This window comes from Miscanthus floridulus, chromosome 4 (genome assembly GCF_019320115.1).
Source record: "Miscanthus floridulus cultivar M001 chromosome 4, ASM1932011v1, whole genome shotgun sequence".
Classification (NCBI taxonomy): Eukaryota; Viridiplantae; Streptophyta; class Magnoliopsida; order Poales; family Poaceae; genus Miscanthus; species Miscanthus floridulus.
The window spans coordinates 111,771,774-111,795,883 of NC_089583.1; the positions used below are offsets into that span (position 1 = coordinate 111,771,774).

Consider the following 24,110-nt stretch of genomic DNA (forward strand, 5'->3'; position numbering starts at 1 on the left):
TTGGCATAAAGCACCAAAAAGAGAAAAAATAAGAAAGACCAATGAACTCGCTCCTCATCTTCTTGGATACCCTCCCAATCGACACCATCTCCACAAGCAGCCCTACTACCACCGGCAGCAACACCAGGATCACCATCATCATCGTCATTGTCGTCATTGGAGGAGGACACCACTGCCCTCCCTTGGCGATGGGTAGTCAAAGTGTGGTGCTGGTGTTGGTGCTCCTCTTCAAGGACTGCAAGGTCGATGCCAAAGTCATGTGAGGGTCAAGCTCCGTCTGCTCTTGTTGCTCATCCTCCTCATCACCCTCTGAATTCGTGTCGAAGAGGCTAGGGAGGTCATCAAACCTCAGCGGTGACTCAACTAAAGGAAGGGGTGGCAGTCATGCTCGCTCTCTAGCCTCCTGGTTGGCTTCATGGTTCTCCAACCGGTCCTCATATGCGGTCCTCGCTGCATAGGTGCAAGTAGTGAAAATGGCCTTGATCCATTTCGCAGGACCTAGAGCGGGAGGACTTGGGTACGTCCTCAATTGAGGAAGAGCGTCTCACTACCTTGCTAGCACCTGAGGCTTTGGTCTTCTCAATTTTGTAGACGGTGTGGAGACCATCCTTGTCAAAATTATAGCCAGTGACCCTTCAATCATGAACATGAGATAGGGAGCATAGGGCAGCCCCTTCCTCCCATCATTCATGACAATCCTTAGCTCACGCCATAGAAAATGAGGGACATTGAACCTATCACCTCTAGGAGCAAACCTAGCAAGCACATTTCTCACATATCCATTAAGATCTGAAGCTGCTCCATCTTTAGGATTTATGGTGTGCTTGATTAGGTTGTTCAAGATGTAGTAGTAGTAGCTTTGCAAGCCACTAACTTTGTCATCTGCACTTCTCATGTCAATCCACATGTAGGCAATGTCTCTGATCTCTTCCCTAGGCTCATCATGGATATAAGTTAAGCCTCGCTCCTCCTCACCAAAGCTAAGGATCCAGCTAAAAGTCACAAAGTCAATATGGTAGTGCCGTCTCTCAGTCATCCAGTGTATCTCATCGGTATAGATGTCATAGAAGAAGGTAGCATGGAACTGGGCTAGCACTTCCTCATTCCAATTATACCTGAAACTCATGAGATCAGAGAGGCCAAAGTTCTCACAAGCCCTAATTACTTTGTTGAATTGATGCTCATTCTTCTTCTTTATTTCCTCCCAGTCAACATACTGCATCCTGACAATCTTGGACTTCTTAGAGTTGAATACACAGAGGCATAAAAGTTAGAATGAAGCTCATTCCAAAATCTATAGTCCACCCCCATATCCTTTGGTTGCTCATAGGGATTGTTCTCACGTGCTTCTACCATCTTCTGCTTTCCTGCATAATTGAGCACGGGTGTCAACTGGATGCCTCACAATCACCTCCTCAGGATACTCGGTGATATAGGCTCTATCAAAACTCCTTAAGGTGAGGAGGAGTGTATGGGCAAGCACTAAGAGGAATGGTGCAACCAGCCCTCTCTAAGTTCTCCTCCTAGATCATCTGATCCCTCCTCTCCCTGTCTAGCTATGGCACTGCTACTGCCACCAGCGGTCCTCCCACGACCATGATGAGGAGGGTCCTTGTCTTGCACCTCGGTCATTTTCCTCTTCCCCCTCTGGTCATCTTCACCTCTAGAGGCCATCTATGCAAAAACATAGGGCAAGATCAGAAACTATATAAATAGGGAGTAGAGGTTAACCTATAAAACAAGTTAAGTAATTGAGAAGAGTCAAAGTGCAAGTGAGGGAAGCGACTGGTATGGCACTATCCCTAGTCATGCGACACTACCGCGCTTGGGAGTGGCACTGCCACACTAGCTGTTTCGCCAAGACTGCACTTTGCAACTTCATGTCTACTTAACTTATTCCATAACCTAACTCCAAGCCCATTATACAATCTCAGCAAGTACCAAACTGTCTATGTCAATGATTCAATTAGGTATGATTAGAAGAAGGCCTAGTAAATATGAATTCTTGATCTTGGGAGTTGATTGAAATAGAAAGAGTGAGTCAACCATTGAACCAAAACAATGAAACCTACCTAAAACAACACCTAGGTGCAGCACTGTCGGGCAAAGGGTGCGGCACTGCCACAACAATTTCTTTGGCTCCAAAGTTGAATAAGAGTTTCTACATCAATCAATCCCCAAAACACCATCCATCCTACTATCCACCTTCCAATCAAACATCTAAAACAACTGGAATCGCCACATTGCATAGATCGGGAAGGATTTAGGGTTATACCTTTGGTTCTCATGGATTAGGGAGGAAAGAGATGAAATAGCTCCACCTAGAAGCTTCAACGGTGGCCAACGAAATAGAGGAGCTTCGGCAACAGCTACGGCCCCATCGGGACACGGCCAGAGGGCACGATGATGGTGCAGGCGACGTGCGTGGCTGAGAGGAAGAGAGGCAGTGTGTCGGGGTGAAAACAGGGAGAGAGAGAGGGAGTTACCTAGGGCCAAAGAGATAAGATGGAAGAAGTGGGCCCTATGGTAACTAGCTATTATGGGTGAAGCGGACCGTGATGCCTAAGAGGGGGAGGGGTTGAATTAGGCAACTTAAAAATCTATTTCTAAACTATGGCCTCCTTTTCTAACCCTAGTAAAACATATGCGATAGATTGACTATCTAAATGTACAACTACGGTTTTGCTAGTGTGTTGCTATCTCTACCGCAAAAAGAGTGATATAATCAATGAAAATGTGGAAGCTAAAGAGCAAGGTAGAGATATGCAAACTCCCATTAACGACTCTGGTATTTTTACCGAGGTATCGAGAAGCGCGCAAGCTTCCCCCTAGTCCTCATTGGAGCCCCTCACAAGGAATCCCTCGCAAGGGCCAAGCTCTCGGTCGGGTAACTCCGTGGATAGCCTTGGACCTTCCCCACACGCAAGTGGGTCTCCGACGTGCCTTTCGGCAAGCCTCTCCCGGATGCTCCCCGCTGTCTTCACTATCAAGCTTCTGGCTGAAACACCACGGGCCTTATTCCCTCCGGTACACGGTGGCGGCCACACCACAAACGCTGTTGGTGTGATCTCGCAAGACTACAAGCCTCTCTAATGTACAACAATAGTGCTTGCAAGCACCGAGTGGTAAGAGGTATGTAAACCTCACTAAACACTAGGCCTAAACCTAGAGCAAGCGCATAAGCTGTGGTCTAATCAATCTAAGCACTTCGCAAAGCACCTACACTAATCACCTAATGAATCACTAAGCACTATATAAGTGGAGATCACTAAAATGGTGTCTCAACACCCTTGATATGTTTCCTCAGCTCCACACCCATCAAATGGCCGGTTAGGGGTTATATTTATAAGCCCCACTAAGAAAGTAGTCATTGGGGATGAAGTCCCGCTTTTCTACTACTGACCAGATGCTGGAGTCGTCCTGATTGGACATGTTCGGTCATCCCAACTGTTGGAGCCACAAACAGCTGATCGGACGCTGCCAGCGTTCGGTTAGTTGCCACCGGACATGTCTGGTCAAAATTTCACCGCTCTACAACCTCTCTGTACTCGATCGGACGTTGCTATCCTATGTCTAGTCGGTTTGCCGCCAGCGTCCGGTCACTTGCTAAGTGTATTATTGGACTAATAAATAGTGCCATTAGTGTGTCCGATCGATTCACTTGTTCAGCGTCTGGTCGCTGCTGCTGATGCCGAGCCACTGATCGGAGCGTCCAGTCACTTTTCTCCAGCGTCCGATCACTTCTGTGAGCTCGTTTCTTCATGATCTTGCGTACGGCTTGGTTCCTATCTCCGTGCTTGGACTTTTCTTGATATCTTGGGTCTTCTCTTGTGCTTCTAGGGTCTTGCTTATGGTGTTGATCATTAGATCATCACGTCGCCTTTGTCCAAGTCACGTCTTGCACCCTATTGAACTACAAAATAATCACTTGCAAATTCATTAGTCCAATTTAGTTGTATTGGTCATCAAACACCAAAATCCAAAGTAAATGGGCCTAGGGTCCATTTTCCTTATAATCTCCCCCTTTTTGGTGATTGATGACAACACGACCAAAGCAAGCAAATAATAGAATTTTAAAATTTGAAAACTACCTACTTGCTAGGATGCAATGCAAAGGGCAAGGTTATATGATGCTAAAAGATACTACTTGTAAAACTAAAGAATACCACATAAAAACTTATCTTGCCCTTGCAAATGTTCCCTTGTGGCATTATGGATTTAAGCCTTGCCTCCTACAAATTCTCCCCATTAAATAGGCTAATCCATAATTTACTATCCTCCCTTTCTCGGACCATTACTACAAATTAATAATTGCTTTTGGTCCTCTAAATTCTTCCCCTTTGGAATCAAACACCAAAAAGGAAGACATTGGTAGCACAAGGGAGGGTCAAACTTTGTGATCCTTTGTGTGTAGAGTGAAAATATATTACAAAATTTGACTCCCACATTATATAGACTAAGCTCCACCTAAATATATGCATACATATGATAGAAGACAAAGCTTATGCATAATTGGCAAAATATTGCACAAGGGAATTTAATCTATATAATGCTCAGAGAAAGCATATAAATATCAAAATGAAATCAACATGATGATATTGGTTTAGAAATACCACATGTAGAAATCAATTTGATTTCTACCACTTGCAATCAGTGGTGGATATTTGAAGTATGATGCTTAACTCTGGGGACTCCATTTTCCTTGCAATGAGACTACTACACACATGATAAGCTTGAAAATGTGTTAGTCTCAAAGTATCCAACTTGTAGAGTGACCTCCCCTAAATTTGTGCACACAAGTATGGAATACCTGTAGGAAACATGCACATTGATTTTAGAATAAAAAATACCACTTGAAAGATGATATCACATGAATATGAGAGTCATTTTCGAAGGCGATATTCAGGAGAAATTATCTACAATTCGGACTTTGGCACATATTAGATGAACAATTGAAGGAAAAGCTATGTGCCGTGCTCCTAAACAATTTTAAACCATGTAGAATTGCTCTAAGGAATAAGAATGAAACCGAGCAAGCCTACCATATGAAATACCTAGTGTATGCATGACAAAATATATAAGAATGCAAATGCAAACCTAGGCATGAAGAGTAACTAGATGCTAAAAGATACCAATTGTAGGAAAATTTAGATCTAATACCAATTGAAGTAAATTAAATCTAGTTACCTAACATGGGAAGGGGAATTTGGGTCCATAATATTCACTAACCCACTTGGCAATGATTTTGACCAGCATGATGCACCCCATGAATTGCATCCACACTTTGACAAGTCTTCAAATTCCCCGTGGTCCATCGGATTTCTCACTTTCCTTTCGGGATCCAAACTTTCTTGGTGCTTTTCATGTTGGAAATGATCGCTTTTGGCACCCAAAAGTGTTTGACCCCATTGTTGGCTTGCTTGTTCACCTTGATGGCCACCACCTTGTCATTTTTCTTCTTCTTCAAAAGATAAGGTGTGGAGGCCTTTTTGTCCACCTTGTTGGTGTAGGTGTTGGAGAGCTTGCTTGTTTGCTTCTTCTCTTTCTTCTTTGCTCCTCCCCCATTCTTCACCTTGCACTCATAGGACTTGTGACCTTCTTTGTGGCATACGTAGCAAACCACGATTTGTCCTTCATCAAGCTTCTTCACTCTCTTGATGGTGTTATCTTGATAAAGTTGGGCATGCTTCGCCTTGCCTTTCACTTGAGTCAAGTCCTTGGTGAGGCGAGCTACTTCTTGCTTGAGTTGCTCATTCTCCTTTGCAACCTCTTGTGTGCATGTATCTACAATAACTTTCTCAACACAAACTTGGTTGCACAAGGATGAGTCTAAACATAAATCATTACAAGAAGTAAAGGTATCCTTTTTAGACATATTAGAACTTTTCTTTTTAGATGCCTTGGTAGGGGTTGCACTAATGGCTTCAAGATTAGCAACTTTATTAGTTAGCTCATCACAATGTTTGCACATGGTTTTTATTTTAGCAAGCAAACTTTTATAAGCATCTTGTGAGCTAGCTAATTTTTCTTTTAATTTTTCATTTTTCTTAACAAGTTGCTCATCATTAATTATGCATGCTTTTGTTGTTGCACTAGCCTTAAGTTGCTTAATTTTAGTAGATAGTTCAACATTGAGATTAGCAAACTTCTCATATTGTTCAAGCAAAGTTTTATATGCTTCTTGTGAACTATCTAGCTTTTCTTTTATTTTTTTGAGCTTCTTTTGTTGACTAGTGTAAACTTTAGCATAATGGAGATTTTGTTGCACACTTTCTTCATAAGAAGGCATTTCATCATCACTATCACTCTCACTAGAGATGAGCTTTCGTTACCTCGTGCCATAAGGCACACACAAGAAGAGCTTGATGATGAGTGCTTGCGCCCTCGCCTCTTGTGATGGTGTTCTTCTTCACTTAAAAATCATCCCATGTCCTTATTGATGTGAGGGCTTGTTTTTTGCATGCCTTCTTCTTTGTATTGGGTGTGGGCTTATTTGGACAAACTTCCACAAAGTGCCATAACTCGCCGCATCCATAGCATCCTCTCTTTCTTTGCTTATTTATTTGATTTATGAAAATGAGATCTTGAATTTGGATGGGCACATCCTTGATATTGAGCTTTTGGATCATTTTCTCCACCTTATTGATTAGTTTGATTGATTCTTCATCAAGGTCGGAGGTGGAGGAGGAAGATTGATCATCATCACTTGAATCATCATCATCGTCTTCTTCTTTATCTTCACTTGAAGAGCTTGAGCTTGAGCTTATCTCAACTTGCTTGCTCTTCATCTTCTTTTTCTCGCTACATGCGAGAGCTTTGCCTTTGCTTGATGAAGAAGCTTCTTCTTGGCCCATCTTGCATGACATTTCAAATGCCACTATCTTGCCAATGACTATGGCCGAGGTCATGGTGCTCAAGTCCTCCATGTTGTGAAGGATAGTGATGATGCTTGCATATTTCTTTTGTGGTAGCACGGAGATGATCTTCCTCACGATGTCTGCATCATCTAGCTTTGTTAATCCTATAGAATGGAGCTCATTGATAATTAGATTCAAACGAGAATACATATCACAAAAAGCTCATCATCATTCATTGTAAAGGAATCATAATTTTACTTAGCTAGACAATGTTTTTGCTCACGGACATTAGATGTGCCGTCATGGAGCTCTTGGAGTTTTAACCATATTTCATGTGCCGTATTTAAAGTGAATACTTAGTTAAAAACATCCATGCTAAAATATTCAAACAAGCAATTCTTAGCTCTAGCATTGAAATGTATTTCCTTTTTATCACTCTTTATGGGTTTATCGGGATTCTTAATGGGTTTGATCTCATCATGAGTGACTCTCCAAACTCCCAAATCAACCGCCTCAAGGTAACAAGCCATTCTAGCTCTATAATAAGGAAAGTTAGTGCAGTCAAAGTGTGGAGGCTTAGAGGTATCCATCCCAACCACTCTAAATAGCGCTGGCTCAACAGCGGTTAAGCCAAAGATCCAAAATAAGCCAACCGGCTCTGATACAAATTGAAGCGGACCGTGATGCCTAAGAGGGGGGGGGGGGGGTGAATTAGGCAACTTAAAAATCTACTTCTAAACTATGGCCTCTTTTTCTAACCCTAGCGAAACCTATGTGATAGATTGACTATCTAAATGTGTAACTATGATTTTGCTAGTGTGTTGCCATCTCTACCGCAAAAGGAGTGATATAATCAATATAAATGCGAAAGCTAAAGAGCAAGGTAGAGATATGCAAACTCCCATTGATGGCTTTGGTATTTTTACTGAGGTATCGAGAAGCGCACAAGCTTCCCCCTAGTCCTCGTTGGAGCCCCTCACAAGGAATCCCTCGCAAGGGCCAAGCTCCTAGTTGGGTAACTCCATGGATAGCGTCGGGCCTTCCCCACGCATAAGTGGGTCTCCGACGTGCCTTTCGAGAAGCCTCTTCTGGATTCTCCCCGCTGTCTTCACTATCAAGCTTCCGACCGAAATGTCACGGGCCTTGTTCCCTCTGATACACGGTGGTGGCCACACCACAAACACGGTTGGTGTGATCTCGCAAGACTACAAGCCCCTCCGATGAACAACAATGGTGCTCGCAAGCACCGAGTGGTTGGGGATGAAGTCCTGCTTTTCTACTACTGACCGAATGCTGAAGTCATCCTAATCAGACGTGTCCGGTCATCTCGACCGTTGGAGCCGCAAACAACTGATTGGACGCTACTAGCATCCCATCAGTTGCCACCGGACATGTCCGGTTGCAATTTCGCCACTGTGGAACCTCTCTGTACTTGATCAGACGTTGCTGTCCTGTGTTTGGTCGGTTTGCCACCAGTGTCCTATCACTTGCCGAGTGTGTTGTTGGACTAGTGAATAGTGCCATCGGTGCATCCGATCGATTCACTTGTTCAGCGTCTGGTCGCTGCTGCTGATGCCGAGCCACTAATCAGAGCGTCCGGTCACTTTTCTCCAGCGTCTGATCACTTCTGTGAGCTCGTTTCTTTGTGATCTTACGTATGCCTTGGTTCCTATCTTTGTGCTTGGACTTTGCTTGATATCTTGGGTCTTCTCTTATGCTTTTAGGGTCTTGCTTATGGTGTTGATCATCGAATCATCATGTCGCCTTCGTCCAAGTCACGTCTTGCACCCTATTGAACTACAAAACAATCACTTGCAAATTCATTAGTCCAATTTGGTTGTGTTGGTCATCAAATACCAAAATCCAAAGTAAATGGGCCTAGGGTCCATTTTCCTTAAAGTGGGTCAGATTCCAATTGGAATTCAAAGTGCGGCACTGCCGCTTTCCACACGTGGCATTGCCACACGGCAGGCACGGCACAACCACACTCCCTAAAACATCACGTTTTAGCTACTAATTAAATAGCTATATATATATAGGATATGGACACATATCTCAAGCACACTATGGTCAATAGTAGATAATCAATACAAACAATGATCACAATGCACTTGTTTCTTTTGATAAATCCTTTTGACGCACAACATTTAAACTTTTTGGCAAATCTTTTGTTCTATGCATGCTAGTTGATCAATTAAAGGTGTGCTATATCTCAAACCATGTTACGAGAATCAAGTATATTTAGCTCACTACACAAAGCACAAAATCTTGACTCATTGAGAGGCTTAGTGAAGATATCGGCTAGTTGCTTTTCGGTGCTCACATGGCGAATTTTGATATTTCCTTTGGCTTTGTGGTCTCTCAAGAAATGATGTCAGATGTCTATGTGCTTGGTTCTTGAGTGGCTTATGGGATTGTTTTCTACCTTTATGGAACTTTCAATGTCACACAAGAGTGAGATTTTGGTAAAGCGACATCCAAAATCTTGAAGGGTTTGCCTCATCCAAAGTAGTTGAGCACAATATGCACCGGCTGCAACATACTCAGTCTTGACGCTGGACAGGGTTACACAATTTTGCTTTTTTGAGCTGCAAGACACTAGAGATCGTCCAAGGAATTGACATGTCCTCGAAGTGCTTTTTCGATATACCTTACAACCAGCGTAATCAGAATCTGAATATCCAAGTAGATCGAACTTAGAGCCCTTAGGATACCACAAGCCAAAGTTATGAGTGTGTACTAAATATCTCAAGATTCTCTTAACGGCCATTAAGTGACACTCTTTTGAGTTAGCTTGAAATCTAGCACACATGCACACACTAAGCATAATATTGGGCCTAGATGCACACAAATAAAGTAGAGAGCCAATCATGGAACGATATACCTTGGTGTCCACAGCTTTCCCTTCATCATTGAGATCAAGATGTCCATTGGTTGGCATGGGAGTTTTGATAGGTTTGGCATTCACCATGTCAAACTTCTTGAGAATATCATGGGTGTACTTCATTTGGCTAATGAAAGTTCCATCCTTCACTTGCTTGATTTGAAATCCAAGGAAGAACTTCAATTCACCCATCATGGACATCTCAAATCTCTTGGTCATGATCCTACTAAATTCCTCACAAAAAGTATGATTAGTACTACCAAATATTATGTCATCGACATATATTTGGCACACAAATATATCTTTACCAACTTTACGAGTGAAAAGGGTAGGATCGGCTTTGCCTATTTCAAAGTCTTATTTGAGCAAGAATTTGTTAAGGCATTCATACTATGCTCTTAGTGCTTGCTTACGCCCATAGAGCGCATTTTGGAGTTTATAGATGTGGTTGGGGAACTTGGGATCTTTAAAACTCGGTGATTGCTTAACATAGACAAGTTCTTGAATAGGGCCATTGAGGAATGCACTCTTGACATCCATTTGATATAGCTTGAAGTCATGATGAGCGACATAGGCTAAAAGCATGCGAATTGCTTCAAGTCTTGTCACCAATGCATATGTTTCTTCAAAGTCCAAGCCCTCTACTTGAGTGAATCCTTGAGCAACCAATCTTGTCTTGTTCCTTGTCACCACTCCATTCTTATCTTGCTTGTTGTGGAAAACCCACTTGGTGCCAATGACATTGGTATTGGGTCTCTCCACTAAGGTCCACGCTTGATTCCTTTTGAAGTTGTTGAGCTCTTCTTGCATAGCCATCACCCAATCTTCATCTTCAAGTACTTTTTCTACCTTGAGAGGCTTCAAAGAGGAAACAAATGAGTAATATTGACAAAAATTTGCTAAATGTGAATGAGTCAATACCCCCTTTTGAAGACTCCCAAGTATGTTGTCAACGGGGTGATCCCGTTAAATGGTTTGCTTGAGCCTTGGGTGCTTAATTGCTCCTTGTTCATCTTCTAGACCTTCATCTTCTTCTTGTTTAAAGATGGGTTGTAGGTTTTGTCCATGGACTAGAGTTGAATCAGCTGCTGCTGACTGGTCAGGTGCGGCACTACCGCGGGTTGGAGTTACAGCTGGGGTCTGCTGCTGTTTAGCATCAGGTACATTAGCGGAAATTGGTGCAGCAGTAACTTAAGGAATCTCCACCTCAGTGACTTCGTCTTCTTGTGGTCTAATATCACCAATAGCTAATTGTTTTATTGCTTCACATGGTGGATCCTCCTTTCCTACAACACTTGAATCAACTTGGTCTACTTGAGAGCCATTAGATTCATCAAATGTCACATCTACCACTATTTCAACTCTCTCTAGAGGTTTTGTTGAAAACACGGTAGGCATGCTCATTTGATCCATAACCAAGAAGAAAACTGTCGGTGTTTCGTACAAGCACCGGCAAGTAAATTTATAGTAATGCGCGTTAGGCCCGGATGGTGCGCTAAAGGACACAAGATTTATACTAGTTTGGGCCAAATGTCCATACGTCTAGTCTGTTGCTGATCGTGTTATTAGCACCAAAGAATAGTTCATAGTAGGGCGTACAAACGATCGAGAGAGAGACTGGTCCCAAGTCTCTGATAGAAGGGTCGAAAGGATGCCAAGAGCTTGGTAGCAGCTTGACTATGTGTGTTGTGTGTTGTGCTGTCAAAAGTCGGTCCCTTTGTTGAAGGAAGCACATCCCCTTTTATAGATAAAGGGGACGACTTTACAAGTGAGAGGGCTCGGATGCGTACGCTACCTAGCCTTGTTGTTCACGTCTACCAAGTCTTGTTGTCCATTCTGGTGGGTGCGAAAGGATGATAAGCGCCTACAATACTATCGATGCCACTGTAGAATGTAAGGATGGCTACAGAGTACTGCCCCGCATAGGGTATGGACTCTGGTACAGTGGTTTTGACTTATGAGCCATGCCTTGCCTTTCTCCACACATCTTCTAGTTCCCTCTGAACGGGGAGCCCCCGGTCAGATGGCTCTGGTTGGCCCTTATTGTGCCGGTCGAAGAAGAGCGGTGAGTAGGCTTCCCGCGAGCCCTGGTCGTAGGGTCAAAGTCGTGGGGGGGGGCATCCGAAGGCTGAAGTGAATACTCCGATCTAGTGGACCCGAGGGGCCATGAAGCGGGTGTCGCTCCCTTGGGACCATATCGTGATAATAGCATATCCGTCATTTGTGGAGGATGCGAGTCTTTTTCTGGACCGTAGTGATTGTCGTATGTCTATGTCGGGTTCCGTGCCTGAGGGCTGAAGGCGGCGCCCACAACTCTATAGGGCAAAGAGCACGCGCCCACAACACTATTTAGGCTCTGTTATGCCTGGAAGGGTCTAAAGCACCCATCCCATCGTTCCTTGGTAGTACTTTTCCTATCAGGGCGCAGGGTATGGACTCTGGTTCAGTGGTTTTGACTTATGAGCCATGCCTTGCCTTTCTCCACATGTTTTCTGGTTCCCTCCAAACGGGGAGCCCCCGGTCGGATGGCTCCGGTCGACCCTTATTACGCTGATCAAAGAAGAGCGGTGAGCAGGCTTCCCACGAGCCCCGGTCGCGGGGTCGGAGTCACGGGGTCAGAGCAGGAAGCAGTGCTGTGGGCATCCCTCGGGTGAGACTGAGCCCGTCCCTCAGGGGTCAGGCGAGGCGGAGTCAATCCCTAAGCTCTCGGGTGAGGCAGAGCTGGCCCTTATCCCTTAGGAAAGACCGAGCCTAGCCCTCGGGGGTCGGGCGAGGCGGAGTCTATCCCTAAGCCCTCGAGCGAGGCGGAGCTAGCCCAAAGGCATCAGGCGAGGTGGAACCAAACTCCCATCATTCGAGCAAGAAACGTAGCGGCACCCTTGTCTGTCTAGAAGTTTTTAACATTCGATGGTTATTGGTTCCACCTCCTAGGGTACCCCGATGTTAGGTCCCCGACAAAAACCTTCAGCAACTTTAGGTGAAAATTTAGAGGTTTTGAGTTTCTTATTAAGTATGAAACACTTGCACCCAAACACTCTAAAGTATGACACCTTAGGCTTGTTACCGGTTAGAAGCTCATATGAAGTCTTCTTCAACTTCTTGTGTAGGTAGAGGCAGTTGATGGCATGGCAAGTGGTGTTGATAGCATCACACCAAAAGATGTCTGGCGTCTTGTACTCATCTAGCATTGTTCTTGCCATGTTAATGAGTGTTCGGTTCTTCCTCTCAACTACACCATTTTGTTGAGGGGTGTATGGAGTTAAAAACTCATGCTTGATGTCCTATTCATCAAGAAACTCCTCAACTAGAGTATTCTTGAATTTGGTCCCATTGTCACTTCTCACTTTCTTGATTAGGAGACCGAACTCCTTTTGGGCTCTTCTAACAAATATCTTCACCTTTTCTTGAACTTGGCACTTCTCATACAAGAAAAATACCCAAGTAAAATGGGAATAGTCATCAACAATAACAAGACCATATTTGTTACCCCCAAGACTTAGGTAGGCGACCGGTCCAAAGAGGTCCATGTGTATTAGCTCCAATGGTTGCTTGGTGGTCATGATGCTCTTTGATAGGTGAGGCACACCAACTTGCTTTCTAGCTTGACAAGCACTACAAATCATATCTTTCTCAAAGTGAACATTTGTTAGTCCAAGTATGTATTCATCTTTTAGAAGTTTGACCAAGTTCTCATCCTAACATGGGCTAGTCAGCGATGCCAAAGCCAACCCATGCTAGATTTTACCACTAAATAAGTCTTAAGATTAGCTTTACTTTTATTGAAATCAACTAGTTAAAGCTTATTCTTTAATCGACCCATAAAGACAATAGAGGAATCCTCCCTTCTAAAGACTTTCACACCCTTATCTGTAAAGAGACAATTATAGCCCATCTCACATAATTGAGAAACGAACAACAAATTGTAACTTAATGAAACAACATGTAATACATTTATAATTGAATGTTCAAGGGTTATAGCAATTTTACCGAGACCAATCACATCCCCCTTTGAATTATCTCCAAAGACAATATTTTCATTTGAATATGTCATCGGGGAATATGATGAGAACATGCTCTTTTCTCCGGTCATATGATTTGTACATCCACTATCAAGCATCCAACTTGATCCACCGAAGGAGTATGCCTACAAAACAAGTTTAGTTGCTAAATTTAGGTCTCCAACTAGAATTGGGCCCTTGCATGTTAGTCATAAGAAACTTAGGAACCACTTTTCCATTGCTATTGTTCTTCAAAACAAAGCATGAGGTCAAGCTTTGTCGAGGTGCAAGGGCCCTTGGTTGATAAGCATATTTGTTCATAGTGCCCCACACTAATTATTTTGGCTTCTGCTAAACCTGTTTCTTCTAGAACACCTTTTCTTGGGCTGTCTGATCAGGAACATAATTGGTAGCCTTTTCATTTTTGCGGGATGTGGCACTGCCACTTGGGGATGCTGCACTGCCATGGTCTATGTAGGCTGCTCTACACTAATTATGTCATTCCTCTCAAACTGCACACACTCATAGCCATTCACTATCCTTATTTCATTTGTCTTGGCTCCTTTTATGTGGCCAAGCCTATGCTTGATTGAGGGATACCTTCCTTACTTGAATTGTGGTCCTTTTGATTCATCCTTCTTCTTATCAATGGATTGGGCCTTACCCATGCACTCTTTTCCAATAATTTTATTGAGCCTAGCAATCTTTTTTTTCATAGCCTCCATGTTTGCAAAGTTAGTGGAATAGACATTCAAATCAAGATTATAACATTTTCCATACCTTGACTAGTGGAGGGAGTTGAGGCTTCCCTTGCCTTAGAGGGATGTGGGTTGCTTTCCCAAAGAATGCCATATTGTAGCTCAAGTTTCTTGTGCTTTTTATCCAAGTCACAATACTTTTTCTTGAGTGCATTATTTGCTTTCTTTGTGATAGCATGATCCTCTTGCTCTTTGGCTAAAGCCTTGCGCAAGGTTTCCACCCCACTTCTCTCTAATGCAAGAACTTCCTTGCTAGCAATGTAGAGATCCTCTTGTTAGATAAGAGTTTCCTCTCTAGATTCTAGCTCGGCTTGGACACTCTCTAACTCCTCTATTAGTTTAGTGATAAACAATTTGGTCTTTCTATCCAAAATTTTAATTATCATATTTATTTCTTTATCACTAGATTCATCATCACTAGAGCTATCACTAATATCACTACTAGAGATATCATTAGGAGGTGGAGGTGGAGACTTGGATTTTGGCTTTACCTTCTCACCCTTTGCTATGAGACAAATGTGAGGGGAGTAGTAGTCATCATCGGACATGTTGTTGAAGAGCCTTGGTGTAGGGAATGACTTGGGAATAGCAATGGTTGCAACCTTCTCATCCTCTTTCACTTGTGCTCTCTCTAGTTTAATCCTATTCATGCCCAATGTGAGCCTCTCCCATATACTTCTTGCTCTTTTCTATGATCGGCCTTGTCCTCTTTCTTGTCCTTCTTGTACTTGTTATATTTGATCTCATATGGACAATTGGCAATGAAGTGATTGGTACTACCACAATTGTAGCATGTCCTCTTCTTCTTATTTGGAAACTTTCTTTTCACTACTTTGTAGCCTTGCTTCTTTAGCCCCTTTTGAAATCTCTTCATAAAGAGAGCAACATCATCCACCTTCACATATTGATCATCATTATTTTCACTCTCACTTGAGGATGATGTAGTCTCTACTTGCTCTTAGACTTGCTTGCTTGCTTTGGGCTTGCTTGTTGATCTTGGACTTGCTTATAGAGCCATGCTTACTTGATTTGTTGGCCTTGAGAGCTACATCCTTGATCTTTATGCCATCTAGCTTTGCTTGTAATTCACCAAGCCTCTTCCTCTCATTTGCTTCTTCTCTTTATAGGTCAAATGTCAAGATCCTCCCAAGTACATCATTTGGTGTGAAGTACTCAAACTTCTTCTTGTCTCTAATTAGAGTCACTACAGTCTCATTTCTAGGTGAGTAAGCTTCCAACATGATCTTCACAACCTTGTGATCATCTAGCTCATCACAACCATAGCCTCTAATCTTGCCCACCATAGTCATCAATCTATCAAACATCTCTTGTGGCCCTTCTCCATCCATGATTATGAACCAGTTGAGTTTTGCCATCAACAAATCAATTCTTGCCTTGCTCACTTTGTCAACCCCTTCATGTGCAAGATGCAAAGTGTCACATATTTGCTTGGCAACATCAACACCAATGACTCTATTGTACTCATCACCATCCAAAGCACTAAGCAACACACTTGTGGCTTGACTATTGAGATGAATAATTCTCATTTCATCTAGTGTTGGATTCTTAGGATCAACCGGTGGCTCAAATCCATTGCAAACAACCTCCCAAATGCCAGGGTGAAGACCTATAAGATAGGCTCTCATCAAGTGCTTCCACTTGACAAAGTTAGTCCCATCGAAATAAGGTAACTTGCCCATGGGCACATTGATGAAAGACTTTCGATCAAGGTTAGTCATAGGCATAGAGGAATAGTTAAAGGATACGACAGCATATTTGTTGTTGGAGTCGACTTTGTCCTTTCCTTTCCTTTCCTTCTTGCCTCCCTTTGACACTTGGTAGGACTCATCATCATCTCTATCTTCGAAACTAGTTGAGATGTCACTTGATGATGCATTGGTTGCCTTCTCTTCTTCTTCCTTCTTCCTAACTTCTCTTCTTTTTCTTCTTGCTTCTCTCATGAGTTTTCTTTCTTCTTTTCTTTGCTTCTTATCTTCAAGCCTTTGCTTTTCTTCTTCTTCTTTTCTCTTGTTTCTGTTTTTGCTTTTCTAGCTTCCTTTCTTTTTCTTCTTTCTTCATCATTTTGAGCTTTCTCGGCATCGGTAGCCTCAAGCTGTGGGAGTGTGGTATTGGTTGTTGTAGAAGCACTTAGCTCGATGCTGTCGGTGTCATGTAGCTCCACATCCTCCAGGTCAACGTCCACCGGCTTCATGCCACTAGTACCTCCTCCGGGCTCCATACCTCACACGTTGAAGCGCACATGAGGTAACCTACTCTGATACCACTTGTATGATCTCTAGTTAGCCTAAAGGGGTGATGAATAGGCCTATTAAAGCAAAACTCAAGCAGATGTCAAATTTCACCTGTGGCACTACCGCTCTGACCTCGCGACACTGTCGGGCTATAACAGCGGCACTACCGCACCTACAGACAACTTCGAGTCATAGTTTAAAATCAGCGAATGGAAACTTAGATTAGAGAAATTCCTTAGCTTCCTGCAAGTATGAGGTTCACAGATGGAGATCTAGAAGTGGTAGAAACTCCACACACAAGCACAAACACTAAATCTACCTCAACAACAATGTGAAATGCAAGTGAAGTAAATCAAGCACAAGGTGACTCAATGATTTATCCCATGGTTCAGCTCGCCACCAAGACTTGTCTAAGTCCACGTTGTTGAGGTTGCCACTAAGGCTAGGGCTTTGCAACCCTTCCTCGTTCTCAAGTTAAGAGATTTACCTCTTGAGATGAGGAGTGAGTTTACTAGCTACAAGATATGGTTACAAACCTCCTAGGGCTACCACATAAGTTGGCAAGCTCCACGGGCAACGCTCTTCCCGGTTAGGAGACAAGCTCAAAGAGTAACAAACACAACTGCCGGCCAAAACATGAACCAAGTACTCTTTAGGCTTTGGGAATCAGTGGATCTCCTCTCTAATCGAGCTTGGCACCTTTTTCTCTCAAGGATTGATGGGGAAATCAATGGAGAAGCTTGGGAGCTCAAGGTCACCAATGGAGGAGAGAGAGATGAGCACTTTTCTGCTCTTGGGTGAACTCAACGGTTCAGAGAGAGAAGAGAGACGCTGGAGAGGAAGGAGAAAGGTACAAATACCCCCAGCCCTCAACGATCACTTAAGTCACGGTAGTGCCTCTGTCTAGGTGTGGCACTACTGCACAAGGCAAGACAGTAAGGGTAAGAGTGAAGTGCTGGCTGTCTTGGCCGAATAACTGAGGATGTAGGGGTAAGATAGAGCACTTGGTAGCACATGTTAGCTCAAGCATTGCGTCCCCCTTTATAGTATGGCTTTTTCTATACTCAATTTTAAAATATAAAAGAATTTAAACCTCCTTTGAGTTTGAAGCCATCAATATTTATAATTGGAGGCACCTCCATTTCGTATAGCATCCTCGATTATGTATTCCCTGCTTGTCATCTCGATAAATCTCATTAGTCCTTGTGTGGTCATTATCATCAAAACACACAATTATAGCTTGATTGCACTTTCGTACTACTATAAAATAGTAAATAACCATAAGGTATGCATTCAAAGTACCCACTTCTATACCACTACTAATTTATAAACAAACTAGCTTAAATATAAGCATACAAGATATGTGCCACCATGGAGACCAAATATACACGCGTAAGTTATAAATATATATTTATTTAGCTTAGCAATTTCAAAAAAATGTTTCCTTAATAATGCCCTCATCAGAATAAATTATATAAGTTGTCATTTTACATGGATAGTTTGATTGTAAGCACTATATTTTGATAATAAAATCTAGAAAGATGTCACATGTGGGTTGCTATGAGGATCACTATGGTTTGGAATGAAAATCGGCCTGCCTAAAATTATTGGCTTACATGTAACTCATTAGTATAAGCATTTGCATAGATGCTAGTGGATGATATGGAAAACTAAATGCATATTAGTGGTTGTTGTGGCTCTCTAACGTAGATAACTTGCATGAAGCGATTGATACGCTAGCGGGGTAGTAAGAGTGCAGCCTATGAGCTAGAATCTCCTTTTAATCAAGCATAAAAGGAGGTTTTTGAATAAAAGACATAAAAGGGCTAGCGTTTCAACTTAAAATGGTTCTGATCTCTGGATACCTGCAAAAAAAATTAATGATATCTGCCTATGAAAAGAAGATATTATGATATCTGCAAGGATTATTATATCTATATATGGGCTCTAATGCTTGGGCCGGATCCGTTCCACAGTCCATCTATGAACGGCCTCACACAATGGGCTTTGTCTCGCAAAAGGCCGAAGAGAAGTAACAAAACCTGCCTACATTCCTTGCCAAGGTCCCACCCGAGCAGTTGCGATTTCCGTGTGGGATCACCAATTCACCATTCTCCCGTGCGCCGGCGTTCAAATCCGCCCCGCGTCACCCGCCACAAATCCAGCTCCGCCTCCCCCTCCCATCCATCCTCCCCCTCCTTCCTGAGTCTCAGCATCGCACATTTCGCACCAGCTTTCTCTCTCCTCACCCACCCTTCTCCGTGAATGGCGCCGCCGCCCACGCTGACGTCGTCTCGGTCGTCTCCTTCGCTGCCCTCGTCGCCGCACAGGCCCGCGCTCCGGCCGGGCAGCCTGCAGCGGCTGCTCCGCCCGCCGGACCCGTCCGACGACGACGGCGACTCCGCCCCGACGCCGCGGTCGCGGTCGCGCTCCCGCGCCCGTGAGCGCGCCCTGCTCCAGGTCACCAACATCACGCCGGCGCTCTCCGGCGCCGACCCCTTCTCAGGCCACCACGGCTTTTACCTCCGCCTCTCCGACTCGGCCCGCTCCTGCTACGTGTCCCTCCACGCCGACCACGACGACCTCATCCTCGCCAACGGCCTCCACATCGGCCAGATCATCGAGGTCGACCACCTCGTGCCGTCCGTCCCAGCGCCCGTGCTCCGCGGCTTCCGCGTCCTCCCAGGGCGGTACCCCTGCGTCCAGCAGGACTCCGGTGATGAAGACGTCGTCAAGGAGGTCGTCTCCGAGCACCCGCGCCGGCCGTCGCCGACGCCCCCGCTTCCGGAGAGGAGGGCGCGACAGGCGAGCTCCCCTGCCCCCATCGGCCACTGCCACAGGTCGCGGTCGATAACGAATCTGTCCGAGGCGGGATCGCCGGCGGCGTCGACGGCGAGGAGGAGGGAGAGCATGATGAAGAGCTTGGACTCGCCGAAGAACCTGAGGAAGATCAGTGTCCCGTCCGTAGACGGCAACAGCAGCGACGACGAGGACACGTCGGACGTGTCGTCGTCGTACTCGTCCATGTCCACGGCAAGGAGAAACTGGGATTTCAGCGGGAGCATCAAGGACGTGAGACCCGTCGCTCCCCGGAGACGTAGCAACAGTGTAAAGCCATTTCTTGCAGCCCATATACAGAAAGTTCACTTCACCAAAGTGACTAGAAATCAAGCTAATCCAGTGAAATTTGCTGTATCGTGCAGGTTTCTCCAGGTAAATCCGGCTCAAAAACCATTGCACACCAGAACGACGTGGTGAATGATCCACTGGAGTCCGTGAGGAGAAAGGCAGAGAAGGCGTTCAAGGTGCTCTCCAAGAGGAACAGCCATGCGTCTATCAAGGCGCCCAGAGACAGCTCCTGTGCCGCCACACCGATCTCGCAGAGTACTTCATCCAGTGGCATCAAGTGGTGCGAGAACAAAGTGATATGGAGCTCACTCTCCTCGAGCTTGGTGCGACATGGAAAGGTATGCAACTTCATCCCTTCCATTTTTTATAAAGTTAAACATTTTTTTCTCAAACACACAAAAGACTTACGCGTCTTTGTATTAAGGTAGAAAACGTTGAATACAAACACCTTGAAGGCATCTTAGGCGAGGGTCGCCAGAGTATGCAATAAGCCCTGACCCTCCCTGAACCCAAGCATCCAGGTTCTTCGCGCCTGCCTCGACCCATTGCTCCGCTTCATGCTTGATGATTGCTAGCAGCGGCGACAGCTGGGATGCGGTGCCTCGGAAGCATCTCGTATTCCTTTCCTTCCACAGTTCCCAGGCGACTATTGCAAAGATCGAGTCCGCGCCACGTCTACAGGGCCCATTCCACTGCTCCCACCATTCGCAGATATAAAGCTAAACATCACTAGAGTGATTTAAGGCTTTCTCTCAAACATCACTAGAGCGATTTAAGACTTCTCTCAAATTTTCCTACCCAATCCAAAATATTATGGCAAATATTATGTACTCCCTCCGGTTCTCTAAAACAAGTCGTTTTGGACATCGATACGGTCTTTAAGAAACGACTTTGACTGCAACTTTTTGCTATAAAATATTTATAAAATATAGTCAATATATACTTTTATGAAACTACATTTCGAGATGAATCTACTTACATCACTTTCATATTTTTAAATTCAACCCAAAAAAAATTATTTGTAGTCAAAGTTTAAAATGTTTGACTTAAGATAACCTCAAAACGACTTGCTTTAGAGAACCGGAGGGAGTAGTCTTCTTCCCCGACTCCGACAAGGTAAGACTTAGAGAAATGCTAAACACTCAGTGTTTTAGAGCAATCCAAGACTCGATTTTTCCTTTATCTTCTCTTTCTCTCCTTCTCTTCTTCTCCGTAGGCGGTAGGGTCTCGCCGGAGCTCATGGCACGCCGCGGCGGGACGGTGGGCGACGGCGGCGCGTCGAGAGGAGGAGGAAGGTATGGAGAGAAAAAAATCAGGTGTTGAAAGAACCCGAGTTTTTTTTGAAAGGCAAAACACGCGAGTTCTGTATAGACATCCAAGAGTCAATGTTTAGGGTTCGAGGCCTTACCTGAATCCAGTGTCCTTAGAAGGATTGTAGGGGAGAAGGCCGGCCCGACAATGGTGGCAGGCACAGGGTAGCGTGGGGCGAGGCGACAGTTGGGAGGGGCAAGGGCAGGGACGCGACAGAGATATTCTGGTGACCTCCACCGGGTTAGCATGGTGGCGGTCAGAGGCACGGTCGGGCGCTGCCGGAGCTGAGCAGGAGGCGGTGACGGTGGGGGAGCTCAGTTAGAGACGAAGAAGATGGCAGGGAGGAAGCACATCCGATGGATTTAGAGTCGGGTCGTGGTGTTTGGCGGTGGATCCGATGTAGGCAGTGGGGGCGAGCAGTGCGTCAAGGTCAGTGTCGGGGTTGGGTACAGGCATGGGTGGATGAAGAAGAAAAGAAGATAAGGTGGAGAAAGATAAATTTGATTTGGACCCTCTATTTTATTTTAGATATAGTAGTCTAAAAATTAAGTCATGATCGTCTTTATTCTACTCAATTGTTGTATAGACAGATTTTTTTTTTAATCTTTGACTCCTTGAATTTTTGCCGTCAAAGTTTCTACTAGCTAGCAGATTTTACACGGCATGCTGTTCTTCTCTTTTGTTACCCCCAAGAAGCTAATTCTGCTGATTTCCCGTGACAGGAAGCGATGAAGCAGAGAGACATGGCGCTGCAAGCTGTGCTTGATGGACTGCTAGAAGCATCTGCCACTGAGAAGTTGATAAAATGCCTGAGGTGAGTAATGCTGAAAGAATGTGTTAATATGATGTGTTTACGTTGAAGTACTATGAGAAAACTGATATCGGGTTCATCTGAAAAAAAAAGAACAAGTAACAGTAGAATCAACTTTCTAAATCTTCAGAAAGTGCTTATGGTGTAAGAAGCAGCAGCTCAATATTCATTCCTCTCTCTTTTCAGCAAATACTCTGAACTACATTCTGACAAGGACGACGACCCAAAGGAGCTCATAGGCAGGTTCTTGAAATTCTCTCAAGAACTGGATCATGCTATCTTCGTAGCTCAGTCACAGGCCAGACTCAGGCACCCACAAGCATGCTGTTCCAATTCAACATCCTCGGCTTCGCCAAGAGCCGCTACGAAGGCAGCATTGGACAGGAAGCAATCTGCCATCTCATGGGTCAGAGCGGCCATCGAAGCAGACCTGTCACCCTTCTCCAGCCACACGAGAGCCACATCTGAATCTGCGAGGGCGTCATCAGTGGCTGAACTGAAACCTGTGAGCCCACTGTTCTGTTCCAAACCGAAGTGCAACTGCAACAGCAGGCTCTCAAAGAAAACCGCTGACGATGCTTCCACTGAAGGCGGCAGCCTAAATGCAGCAATGGACCTGGCTGTCGCGATGCGCTCTGATGGCAACCGATGGTTCCTCAAGTACATTGACAAGTTCCTGGATGACATCGAGGGCGACTACGCGACGTGTGATTCCCAGGTCGCAGGCTTTCTGCAGCAGCTGAAGAAGGTGGATGCCTGGCTCAACCGTGTCGTGCGGCATAATGAGAGGATGTTTTCCATTGATAGAAGCAGCAAGGATAGTGTGTTGTCCGGGGAAGAAGAGAGTGACGCGTGCGAGAGAGTACGGAGGAAGATATATGGGGCACTCCTCAGACATGTGCAGTATGCTGCTATGGCACTCGAGGGTATCAACAGTGTAACCGATGAAGAGAAAGAACTGTAGGCTGTAGGCCTGTAGTCAGACACATAAAAAAGAGCAAATAGCTAAATACGTAGGAGGTTATTGTGCAGCATATGGTCTGTCGAATGCTTTGGTGTTGAAGTTTGATAGTTTGATACTTGAAATATAATATTGTTGCAAATTAGTTGCGCAGATAAATGTCGATCACATGGAAAACGTAGAACCAGATGTCTGAAACTTCTGGACTTCTGACAAATAGGTGATGAATTTGGATGGACTAGAATTAATTTTGGTGAACTTATCGCTAACAATTAGCCCTTGACACCAAACATACCCTTAGTTGATCTGTGATAACATGGAAACATAGATGTACCGTGTATCAACCAAATCAATCTGAAAGTTGAAAAAACTTGCATCCTGTGTTGGCTTCGTATATGCTAATATATTGTAAACTTATAATAAAACCATATATTTGTCAGATCGGAAACCCATGAAATGGCCCAAAAGATGGGGAACCCATGGGCCATGGAGATGGAGCTGAAAATCGAGGAGATTCATCAGAGAAAAAAACCATGTCGTATCAATCCTAAATTCGTAGCCAAGCACGAGCAGTTGAACTCCATCGAGCCCCACCGGCCAATCTGTTGCCATGATTACACACCATGACCGCCTTTATATGAGGACCCCCTCTGACGCGACGCGACGCGACGCATGCACCGCCGATCGGGCCTGCACGGCTGGATGCGGCGCCAGGTTTTAGCTACATACCGTGACGGCGAGAACGACCGGTGATGGCGTCGGCGCTCGTACGGGACGCCAAAAAGCCCTTTCCCAACGGCGGCGTGCTGCCGACGGACGTGCTGTACGAGGTGCTTCTCCGCCTCCCGGCCAAGGCGCTGTGCCGCCTTCGCCTCGTCTGCCGATCGTGGCGCTCCCTCACCTCAGACCCGGGCTTCGCCAGGGCACACTCGTCCCGCCACCCGCTGCTCGTCGGCCTCGACCATCGTCGACATGACGCGATCCACATCGTCGACCTGCACTCGTGCGACGTCGTCAAGCGGATCCACCTCGGGGACTACTTCTGCTGGAGTCTGAACACGCAGGCTGGTCTGATCTGCGCCGTCGTCTCGCCAACGACAAGGGCGAGCAGCCGAGACGACCATGTCCTTGTAATCAACCCGACCACCG

General features: G+C 44.9%; 1 protein-coding gene across 1 annotated transcript; it reads left to right on the plus strand.

Moving 5' to 3' along the window:
- The first annotated feature begins 18,946 nt into the window (after positions 1 to 18,946).
- Positions 18,947 to 23,086, plus strand: LOC136552631 (uncharacterized). The gene is made up of 4 exons (XM_066544191.1): positions 18,947 to 19,857; positions 19,953 to 20,216; positions 21,912 to 22,003; positions 22,187 to 23,086. Exons 1-4 carry the CDS (start codon positions 19,015 to 19,017, stop codon positions 22,962 to 22,964), a joined length of 1,977 nt encoding a protein of 658 aa, XP_066400288.1. The 5' UTR covers positions 18,947 to 19,014; the 3' UTR covers positions 22,965 to 23,086.
- The last annotated feature ends 1,024 nt before the right edge of the window (positions 23,087 to 24,110 follow it).